A 12,029-nucleotide genomic window follows, 5' to 3' on the forward strand; every position below is an offset into this window, starting at 1 on the left:
TTATTTTTCTTCTTTATCTGTGTTCGTTTCCTATGTAAAATATGACATGACCACTAAAAATCGTCTTTTAGACACCTCGTGATACCATTCCTTTAGTATTGTCCCATATAAGTCCAGCATCCCAAAGTTTCTCAGAGAAAAGTGAGTGAATAGTCGTCAGCTGTCTTCCAGGGCGCTGAAATCCTCGTAGTTGCAAGAAAAGACAAAATTAATTTTAAAAAATCGAAAATAAATTTATGACACTAAAATTAGTTTATAATATCAAACGCTAATAAATGTTACGTATATTATTTTTTGACATCTCATCAAAGATGAAGAAGAATATGGAAGTCTGGGCATTTACGGGGCTTACGACCGTCATAGGCTGGTTTAAGTGATCACTTTACACACGTGTAACATTCACTTAAACCAGCCTATGACGGTCGTAAGCCCCGTAAATGCCCAGACTTCCATATTCTTCTTCATCTTTGATGAGATGTCAAAAAATAATATGAAAATAACTCCTGTAATTGGAGATAATCCAGATTTTGTGAACAAGTATTTGGACACACTCAAAATGTTGTAAATGTTACGTATGATACGGTTACCGTTTGATATTGTATTAAACCTCAAAATTAAACGACAATGAACGGGTTTTTTCCACTTCTATTTTATTTAACTACCGATAACGTTTTATCCTTGTTGAAATCAAACTGATGATATCGGCGATGATAAAACTCGGTGGCTAAAAAAAGAGATAAAAGCTACAAAGTCGTTGTTTTATTCATATTATATATCAAATTGAGTTCTACCAAGAAATATCATTATCCACCTTATTTTATCAAATCTTCATCTTCTTCATCATCTTGTTGTAGGCCTTGTGGCCTGTTTTTAAGAGGGATTCCTCCTGCGATCCATCTCTTTGGTGGTCTGCCCGGGAGCCGTCTACTATGGGGTTGGCCGTGCAGTGTGGGGGAGCTTGGATGGTTCCATTCTCCTCACAAGCACATACCATTGTCTCCTTCGTTGACTTCCCCACCTAACGACATCTTCGATCTCGCATATCCCTGATCCTGGCGTTTCTATTAAATATGCATATTTATTTATTTTTTATTTTTATCTTATAGAATTTAGCAAGAAAAAAAGGGCTACTTTCAAAACTATACTTCTAAAAGTATCTAAAGACCTAAGAAAAATATTGTTTTTAAATCTTCAGTGTATATAATTTCAATTTTACAGAATATCTTCTTTTTGGGTATATAAAGATTTATACTTCATTAATTTCTCATTATTCAAATATTTTCCATAGACATTGGAGAGTTTCTTATCCTGGTTTAGTGACAGGACAGCTTAAGTTTCAGGGATCAAAATGCGTCAATTTCGAAGCAAGGACATATGCCGACATAGGTCCCAATAAACCCATAAAAATCAGCTGTCATAATTCAGTAATTTATAATTCTTGCTATATTTTTTTGTAAAACACCTAAAATTGAGTGTAACATAATTCTTACCACTTAGTGATAAAAATTATGATATAATTTGTTCTTATCTGTGATCGAATTTGATTACTATATTTAACTCATCCTTTTTGTTTTTTTATCTCTCGATTAAATGTAAGTTTTTATTTTACTTTTCAAATATTAATTAATCCACCCGTTTACTCATTCTTTGGATTACGCTGTATCGTTTTTAGATAAAAAATATGTTCTATGAAATTATATAAGATAACAATAAAATTGAAATAAAGTTATTTATCGTTGCAATATTTTAACATGCAGTTGCAGTTATTGTTATTATTTGTAATATTTTTGGCTCCTTCCCGAGGTAATATTATACTATAATGTCATTAAACATAAATTTAATAAATTGGATTCTTACGTTTTAGTTAGATAAAAAAATCTCATGAAGATGCAACATCCACTAGTGTTCTAAAATGCAAAGTGTTCATGGTTACATGACTTCTTTCAACTTTTTGTCATTATTAAAAAAAAAACTGCATAGATCTGGGAATAAGAATAACCTTTATTAAATTAATTTTTTAATCCCTGTTTCTTAAGCGTTTTCTATATCAAAGCAGACCTAACGTTTGGTGAAAATTTTCATCTGCATTAATAATACATATCGCTCACTCCTTTCAACAACGTCATCTATCAAAAATCGTAAATTTTCAGTTGTGCATGTTTTCGAAATGCCCAGAAAATGTTCTATATTCCAGCAAAAGTGGCATATTTTTAACTAAATATTTACCCGCTACAAGGCAGAAAGTGTTGTTTTTGCATTTTGAAGAAAAGGTACAGTTTAATTATTGTTTTAAACTTACTAAATATTTTTAAAATGGAGAAAAAACCTTCAGGTATTACTTAAAAACATCTGTTGCCCAGTAAAAAGTTCAAAAAGTGGCTTGATATTTATTTTTAATACATTTTATTATATTATTTTACTTTAAAAACGATCTCCTGAAAAATCAAGTTGTTTTATTTATGACATTGTTGAAAGGAGTGAGCGATATAGTATTACCACATTCACACGCAACATTTTTTTTTAAGAATAAAATAATTAAAACATTTTGTATTTCCAAATACATTTGACCAGAATGGAACATACAGATGGAAAAATATTTGCTTAGTAAATGCTTTCGTCATCCCACAGTAGATGACTATTGTAAACTCACGCACACTGTGAGAGTTAAGAGTTTGTTCAATAAATCTAGAAGTTTCAAGAATTTGAGTGAAGTGGTTGTCAATCATGAGTAGAATTGGTGAATGTTACACGTGTGTAATGTGATCACTTTACCAAGCCTATGACGGTCGTGAGCCCTGTAAATGCCCAGACTTCACATATTCTTCTTCATCTATGTTGAAATGTCAAAAAATTATTACTTTTGCTTTTTATAATTATGTCTTCTACCGATATTTTATTTATTGTTTTGGTATTCACTTTGTGGCAAGACATGATGATATTGTAAAAGAAAAACGCTTGTTATTTTACCACTTGAGTTTATTTTATTATGACGACTAGTTTCGGAAGCTAAGCTTCCATCTTCAACACCAATGTGTTTTTTTAATGTCCTAAGAAGACGAAACGCGTCACGTATTAAGATATATATAAATAAATTTAGATTTCAATCCAACAATACCGTGTTTTATCTTGGATATATTACCCAACAACTCAATATGGAATTCTACCAACTGTCTGCAGTTACAATAAACCTGTTATGTTATTGAATTCAATTTCAAATTTTAAACTTGTTCATTTTTATGTTTGTTTTTTTTTTTTCTTTCTATATTTCGAATAGCCAAGGAAGGTTTCGGACCTGGAGATCAGGATTGGGGGTATGTAACGGTCCGTGAAGGAGCTCACATGTTCTGGTGGCTCCATAAAACCCTAGCTGAGGTTCCTGATCCTACTCAGAGACCCCTTATTGTTTGGTTACAAGGTGGCCCAGGAGACTCTTCTACAGGATATGGAAACTTTGCACTGATTGGACCTCTTGACTTGAGTTTGAATCCGAGAGAACACACCTGGGTATAAATAATTCTTATCACTGTTATTCGACATATACTTTTAATGACCTCACATACAAATATAAGAGTTTCTGCTAAAAAAAGCTTCTTTATCTCACCAGTAGATGTCTGTAGTGAAAATTCCAGTGATTCTTCCACAATGTTTTGAAATTGAATCATATACTCGTACATAAAAAGAATTTCCAAGAATATGAGCTGTGTGGTTGTCAATCATGGGTAGAATTAATGAATGTTATAGCTTATGACGGTCAAAAGCCCCGTATTTGCCCTGACTTGCATTTTTTTCATCTATGTTGAGATGTCTAAAAATCATACTTTTAACGCATCAAGTAGGCATTGATAACCAAAATAAAACGAGTTTTTTTTATTGAATTATTTATTTATGTATATGTTAATACGTGTCACGTTTCGTCTTCTTAGGACATTATCAAACACTCCAGTGTGTGTTTTATTTTGGATATATTACCCAACAATTCAACATGGAATTCTACCAACTGTCTGCAGTTACAATAAATAAAATTGATAACTAGTTTTGGAACCATGTCAATTACAGACATTTGACTAGATGAGTTATCGAAAGTTCTGAAACATTTTAATATTCTACAGGTTACGGATTTCAACATTTTATTTGTTGATTGTCCAATCGGAGCTGGCTTCAGTTATGCTGACTTCGGTACGACTTATGCAAAGACTAATAAAGAAGTTGGTGAGTGTAATTTACAGTTTAAATATTTTTCTCTCAATATAAATGACTGTTTTGCTTACTTTCCTAATTTTTATCATGCTTTTACATGATCTAAGAGGATTTATATAAAAATATTTGTTTTTCTAGCAAAAGAATTTGTCGTCTTATTGAAATCATTCTATGCAAATCATCCAGAATATAATACAACTCCATTATACGTATTTGGACAAGAATATGGTGGAAAAATTGCAGTTGATATAACCCTTGAAATCTGGGAGGTCGGTAAAAAATAAAATTCTTACTTTTACAATAGTGTTTTAATCCAAAAAATGATTTACAATTCATAAAAATAAAATGTCTCTGTGTTTATAAATTTATTCCCAATACCAATATTAATCGTAATTTTAGTTAAAAATAAAACATGAGACATGATAGTTCTTTAAAAATATAGTTGAAGATTGATTCTTGTTCATCATTGTTTATTGAACTTTTATAGGAGCAACAATCTGGAAATTTAAAATCGAACATAAGCGGAGTCGGTTTGGGAAATGCGTGGATTGATCCGTTAGAAGCAAACGCAGCCATGGGTACTTTCCTGTTCCAAGTGGGTTTGGTTGACTTGGCTGTTCAGGATCAAGTTAACTTCCAAGCCAACTTCACGAAATACATTTATGGACTTGGAGAATACCACCAGGCCAATTATGAGCGTGGGAGAACACGTGGCATGGTTGAGCGTAACGTGTATGGAACAAGTCTCAATAATTATTTGAAGAAAGCTACACTTCCTGGTTCATTCAGTAACAATACATTAAAAGGAATGTATTTAACAATTATATTATGTATTTATTATTATTATTATTAAAGACAAAAACTATAAGGTTAAAAATGAGAAATATTAGAAGATAAAAAAAGACAAAATTCACCAAACATTCCAGTTATGTTATTTCCAGTTAATTAGAAGATATTTGTATTCATATTAGTTTAATTTGATAAGGATTAATAAGAGTACTTAATCAACTTTTCATATCCAAACGAACAATTATTAATTTATTGTTAAAATCTATAACACACGCAGTCAGGATAAATTATCATTCAATCCGGTATCCATGTTTTCAATCATTAAAAATACTTTATTAAATAAAATAAAAATATTGTTACAAATAATTGAAAATTGTCAAGGCCTCGATATGTTCAGTTTGTAATTATTGAGCGTAAGATTAACGCTTTTGTCTAAGTTTGTTTTTAAGAACTTTTTATTTTGTATTTAAAAAAAAATCATTTAGTCTTATGGATAATATTACTTTGTATTGAATTATTTACACTTTTCAAACATATAATTATTATTTGTAGAAAACAAATAGAAACCAAAAATGAATGCCTTAAATTCTATATAATTTTAATTGATCAATTTATATAAATGATTTTTTTAAATATCTGTAGTAAAAATTTACTGACCTTTGTTTACTTGCACCGTATATAACAATTATTTAAATATCTTTATATTTTTCTTTATTGAAACATTTATAACTCATTTCAATAAAATAATATTTTATAACACATATTAACTCACTAACTGATAGTTAGTAAGTTAGTTAATATATGTTATGAAATATGATTTCATAGAATGCATTATTTTTTCAACAGATGAAATAATTAAAAGATTATTGAATTATAAATATGACACCAAAGAACCGTGGAATCTTATGGCTCTAATGAATGGACCGGTAAAAGAAGCGCTCAATATTCCTAGTAACGTGACGTGGGGTACATTAGTTGGTGCTGTTTACAATGGACTATATGATGATATAATGCACCCAGTAACTCACGTCAGTAAGTATAATTCGAATTCACTCTCTAAACGATGACCGACTAAATATTATAAATTTAAAATGTCTTAATGCCTTGTGGAGTCGATATTCATCAACTTAAAATATTCGATATTCATATGCCCAAAATTTAGTTAAGTTTTCTCTTTTATTGAGAAAAAACTTTCCATTTATTTTAATTTTTCGCCCATGAGCGCTTAAATAGTTAACAATTTCTTTACAATTAATATATTATTATATTAAAACCAATATTTTTAGCTTTTACACTTTATTTTTATTTGACCAGCAACCGGGTTTCTTCGTTACCGACATCACCAGTCTGATGATGTAACGACGAAACCCGGTCGCTGGTCAAATAAAAATAAACTGGAAAAGCTAAAAATATTGGTTTTAATCTTATAATATATTAAAATGCAATTCCATCACGAAGTGTCAGTGGATAATATAAATTCTTTGCAATTGAAAGTTTCTTAGTTTGAAAATGATTTACTACCCCTTGACAAAACCTCAATTAAATTGACTAGTGGAATTTGATATGACTATTGGTCAGATATTTATTTAATTTTTTGAATATATCTTTGTAAACATTGAAAAAAAATATGGATCAATTATCTTTCATTTTTGATGTTGAACACATAAGATACAGTTTTGTATTATTACATCATAGTTTAAATGATATAACATGTATATTTAATTACAATTTTGATTATTATTTCTCCTTAGTTGAAGAGATCCTTAATAAGACTAACATTGCTGTTGGAAGTTACAATGGAAACTTAGACGTTATCGGAAATATTCCTGGTACGTAGATATATTTTTTTTGAAAATCAAACAGATTATCACAGAATTATAAATAGGATGCTTGAATAATTTAGAAATATCATTCGCTATAATAAATGCAATATTGTTAAGTAAACAAGCAAAGACTATAGATAATCTAGCAGAAGACTAACGGTGTTGCCAAAAAATCTAAGAGACAGGTATATTATAAAAATAAAACATCAATGTTTCGAATTACAGTGGAATAAGAATAGTTCTAACCTTGAAAAATTTAAGGAAAGGAAAATTATCAAATAGCTCTAACCTCGAAAATTGAGGGAAATAAAATTTGTCAATCTGTTAACATTAATGAAACGATTTAAGGGCAAATGATTTGGGAAAAAAATCTTCGCTTTATTAGAGAGGGAGAATATAGAAGCGCCCCGCGAGAACCTCTGTGGGTTGATAATACCTTGGAAGGATTCAAAAGATATGGAGGAGGATTTTCTTTTTATTGGATAAATGGCGCAGGAGTTGATGTGAGTATTAAATAATCTGTATCTATATGTATAAATAATGTAGTGTAGTGTAATGTAATGTGTAGTGTAATGGTCAAAATGGTTGGCTACCATTCTGGAGGTCCCGGGTTCGATTCCCAGTGGGGGTCAAATAAATATAAGTGATTTTTTCACTCTAATATTAATTCAATACTACCCTGGACTGGTACCTGAAGCGGAGGGCTTATCACCTTTCCGTCGTGTGTTAACGATCAAGATAACACTGTGTTTATATAATGCAGTGCTCTATGCACCATTGTGGTGTGGATAAGGGTTTGAAAACAAATACGTGGCGGTACTTTCAGAGTTGTGATTATTACACAATATCTAACATTGTGTTTTAGGGTTTAAACTGTACTATAAACGTATAGATGATTCTCAAATTTAAGGACAGACTGTAGATTCATATACAAAAGTTAGATGAATAGTTTTCTAATGTTTTTTTTGTTGCTAAATATCTTTTTAAACAATAAACGTTTCATTATACCTACTTAAAATATTGTATATGAACTATTATGGCAGGAATGAACAAAATTTTCTTACCAATAATTCTTCATTGTAAATATATTAAATACAACCAGGATTTTATACGTTCTCAAATCTAAATATTGTTTTCCAGGCTCCGGCTGATAAACCTGCCGCTTTAAGGGGTATTTTAAGGAATATGACAAACATCTGAAAAATTTATTAAAAAAAAGTTTACTGTATTTGTACATAATGGATTATATTATTTTATTCTTAATAATGTTTTCAAAATTAATACCATCTACAAAAATTCACAAAAGTGTTATCATTAATTAGTGAATGGAAATCAAATATGTTTAAATTAAATTTGTTTTTTCATAAACTCCGATTCCTGAATCCATAGATTTATAAAATAAGTGATCAAAAATAACAAAATATTTATAAAAAGAATCAATAAAATAATTTCTAGATCACATTTTAAATAAAGTAAGAAATTGAAAATAAAAGATTTTTTTTTAAATTTTCTAAGTAGATATTGGTTAACTCACTGTTTATATGTGTCGCCTACTTTCAAAATCCACCAGGTCGAATTTTGTAAGATTTAAATATAAATTCTTTATCGGAATGCCAAATGTAGGTTTTATTGTTTAAAATATTTATATTCTTGAAAACCCTGATAAAAAAGCTTAAAAACAGCGTTGTATTTCAAATTCCACTATATTCATGAAACTTGTCTTCTGACCCATATCGGCCAATCAGAGAGCGGGGATAGGTCAAAAATTAAGATGACGTCATCATCGGTTTTTGTCTCGTGTTTTTTTTTAAACAGAAAAATATTAAAAAATGGGAAAATTCTCTATTTCATAATATTTTATCTAAGGATAGACAAATCTTTGAAACATAAATGTTACCCGGAGAATTTAGCATTTCTTGTAAAATCGACTTACATGGATCTGGGGGATTTTGAAAGTAGGCGACACATATATAGTGTTTAGTTCTGGTAGCAGTGCTAGAGAGAATCAGAGAGAAAATATTTGAGCCTTTGACATGTAATAGTGGCAATAAACTCATGAAAGGTCAGGCATACAAATATCATAATTCTTGACAGCTAAAAATCACACAACTTTTATTTGTTTATAAGGATCCTTCAGTCTTAAAGGCATATCTCGGGAACAACTACTGAAAACTTGATGAGATATATCGAGGGTACGAGTCGAAATAGCGACAATAAAGCAGATGGAGCGATCTGGTCATACTATTGACAGAGATGCTTGCGAAAAGGTACAGAACCATACAAGATAGAAGTAGACCGTCCAGAAGCGAGCAGTGACTAGGGTCAGCATTGATCGACTTTCTCAGAGATGAATTCAAAGTTTCATGAATAATGCAAAATATAGTCCTTTTAGATTTAAGTTTTGTACTGACATTTTATGGTGGAAGTGCATTTAATATAATAAAATAACAACTATGTAGTTTTTTCCACATATATTTTATTTGACTAGTGAATGGGTTTCGTCGTAACCGACATGATTAGAATGATGATGTCGGTTACGACATAACTCGGTCGCTGGTCAAATTAAATTTATGTGGAAAAAAAATATAATTATTATTTTATAAGATTTAATTATTTAATTATAAAAAATTATCATTATAAAAAGAAAAGACATTAACGAAACGTACCTATTCACAATATTATAAACGTGATATATAATTTTTTACACGTACATTTTTAACATAATTTACGAAACGTTTTAATTAATTTTTCGGTGCATTTACGATATTCTAAGTCATACGCAGTTAAATGTAGATTTTTACTGAAGATTGTAAAATAAATTTATCTTTTTTTGATAAGTTTATTTATGAATTGTTTATATATGACTTGTCAAAACAATTAAATTTATCATTAGTGGAAAAAATCAAACATGGAGTTACAGCTGTTATTAAGTATTATAATTTTTTTCGCATCCTCCCAAGGTAAAAAAATTGAAAATATTTACATCAATTTTTAAACTGTTTATTGATACCTGATTTTTCTAATTTTTTAATACGGTCACATCACCTCACTACTTTACCAACTGCACTAGTTACCTTTTCTTAAAAGGATGAGAATAAACTCTGTCTACTCATGTATACTTTAATACGTAGTATGGCTCCAGGGTATCTAAAAGAGCAGTGTATTCCAGACAAATTGGTTGATAGACGTCTCACGCCACGATTGGCTACAACAGCGGCCAAGGGCAAAGTGATTTTACCATATCACAACCAGCATAAAAAATTTGGCGAGCATGCTTTTGCTGTTGCGGGACCGATGGCGTAAAATGCTCTTCCACCAGTAGTTACAGTGAGATGATCTTTAGAAAAAACTATAAACTTATTTGTTTGCTTGATCTTTTCCACTATCTTATTTTCCCCAATTCATTCACAGTGAAGCCTTAAAGTGGTATTTTACGAAAATAATGGTATGTAAAATATTTTAAATTTAATGTTTATTATAGCCAAGGAAGGCTTCGGACCAGGAGACCAGGATTGGGGGTATGTAACGGTCCGTGAAAAAGCTCACATGTTCTGGTGGCTCCATAAAACCTTGGCTGATGTTCCTGATCCTACTCAGAGACCCCTTATTGTTTGGCTACAAGGTGGACCTGGAGACTCTTCAACAGGATACGGAAACTTCGCTCTGATCGGATCTCTTGACTTGAGCTTGAATCCGAGAAAATACACTTTGGTAAGGGTATAGTATAGAAATTTCAAATTACAAAGAAAACATTTGATTTTGTACCATTTTAGTATTATATTGTTTTTACTAGTTTTGGAAGCTACATAATGTAACTATCACCATGAATGATTTCTTTTAATATCCGATTCATTTTATATAGGTGAATGACTTCAACATTTTATTTGTTGATTGTCCAGTTGGAGCAGGGTTCAGTTATGTTGATACACTTACGACTTATACGAAGACTAACAAGGATGTTGGTACGTTATTGACATAAAAATGATTATTGATGCTATATGCATCATTATAAAAAAATATGATTTGTGTTGTAAAATAACTAAAAAAAACGCATTTTTCTAGCTAAGGAATTTGTTGTACTCTTGAAATCATTCTATACAAATCATCCAGAGTATAACACTACACCATTATTTGTATTTGGGCAAGGTTATGGAGGAAAACTAGCAGCAGATATAACCCTTGAAGTCTGGGAGGTATTTTTTTGTTAAAATTTTTTTTTTTTTTACTGATTATTATTGGTAAATTTTTAAATTTTTATATTTTATTTTTTATTCACATAAATTTTATACATTTATATAAAAGAACAATCATTAAACAATTTAAAGATATTTTTTTGCATCCACCCACCAAGCCACATTGTGTGTCTTGTCGGTGGAGTTCTTTTTACATTTATTTTAACCTAATATACACACAAAAAACAAATAGAAAAAAAATTAAAAGATATAAACTTTTTTACAATTTTTATAGAATTGACTCTTGATCATTACCTTTTCCCTAATTTATTATTATTTTAGTTATTGTTGTTATAATTTTATATTTTTTCCATTTCGTCCAAACTCTTGTAAACGTTTTGAACAAATTTTTCGTTAAATTAAACTAAACCTTTATTCAAAGTATTAAACTGTTAATTTTTATTGTACTTAGGAGCAACAATTGGGCAACTTGAAGTCAAATATATCTGGAGTTGGATTGGGAAACGCGTGGATTGATCCTATAGAGGCCACTCTCTCGCTGGGTCCTTTCTTGCACAATGTGGGATTGATTGACCTGGCAGTTCACGATCAAATGATCCTTCACGCTGTAGCTACAAAAGCTTTTTATGAGCAAGGGGAATACCACTCTGCTAATTATGAACGGGGTAGGACACAAAATATTGCCTCGCGACACACAGAAGGAGCCGATTTTAGTAATTATTTGAAAAAAGCCACGCGTCCCGGATTTTATGATAACGAGGCTTCAGAAGGTACTGAGTTTTTTTTTTCTTTTCATCCATCTATACTTGTAATTAACAACATTTTTTTTAAAATTATTTTATCATACACTAGATTTTTTGAAGAAACAATTATTTGTTTTTAAAATAAATTTAAAAAAATATATAAACTGTTAATTAACATTACTTTTTTATCGTGATATTAATTTATAAATATATAAAATTACACTGGTTATCATAATTAATTCAAATTCATTACTAATTAAGAAAGATATTTTGGTAGATTTGTA

General features: G+C 30.1%; 1 protein-coding gene across 1 annotated transcript; it reads left to right on the forward strand.

The window, feature by feature from the left end:
• Positions 1-9,941: 9,941 nt before the first annotated feature.
• Positions 9,942-11,518, forward strand: LOC148299894 (retinoid-inducible serine carboxypeptidase-like). The gene is made up of 4 exons (XM_088275524.1): positions 9,942-10,032; positions 10,291-10,520; positions 10,672-10,771; positions 11,454-11,518. Exons 1-4 carry the CDS (start codon positions 9,942-9,944, stop codon positions 11,516-11,518), a joined length of 486 nt encoding a protein of 161 aa, XP_088131650.1.
• The last annotated feature ends 511 nt before the right edge of the window (positions 11,519-12,029 follow it).

This window comes from Brachycentrus maculatus, unplaced genomic scaffold (assembly GCF_059751285.1).
Source record: "Brachycentrus maculatus isolate JH-2025_06_01 unplaced genomic scaffold, ASM5975128v1 h1tg000904l, whole genome shotgun sequence".
Classification (NCBI taxonomy): domain Eukaryota; kingdom Metazoa; phylum Arthropoda; class Insecta; order Trichoptera; family Brachycentridae; genus Brachycentrus; species Brachycentrus maculatus.

What these genes read in the sequence shown, in the direction of transcription:
- LOC148299894 (XM_088275524.1), top strand. Translation starts at nt 9,942, where the DNA reads ATGGCTCCAGGGTATCTAAAAGAGCAGTGTATTCCAGACAAATTGGTT. An exon ending in GGCTACAACAGCGGCCAAGG is followed by an intron (nt 10,033 to 10,290) that starts GCAAAGTGATTT and finishes TGTTTATTATAG; the next exon opens with CCAAGGAAGGCTTCGGACCA. An exon ending in GAAGACTAACAAGGATGTTG is followed by an intron (nt 10,772 to 11,453) that starts GTACGTTATTGA and finishes TATTGTACTTAG; the next exon opens with GAGCAACAATTGGGCAACTT.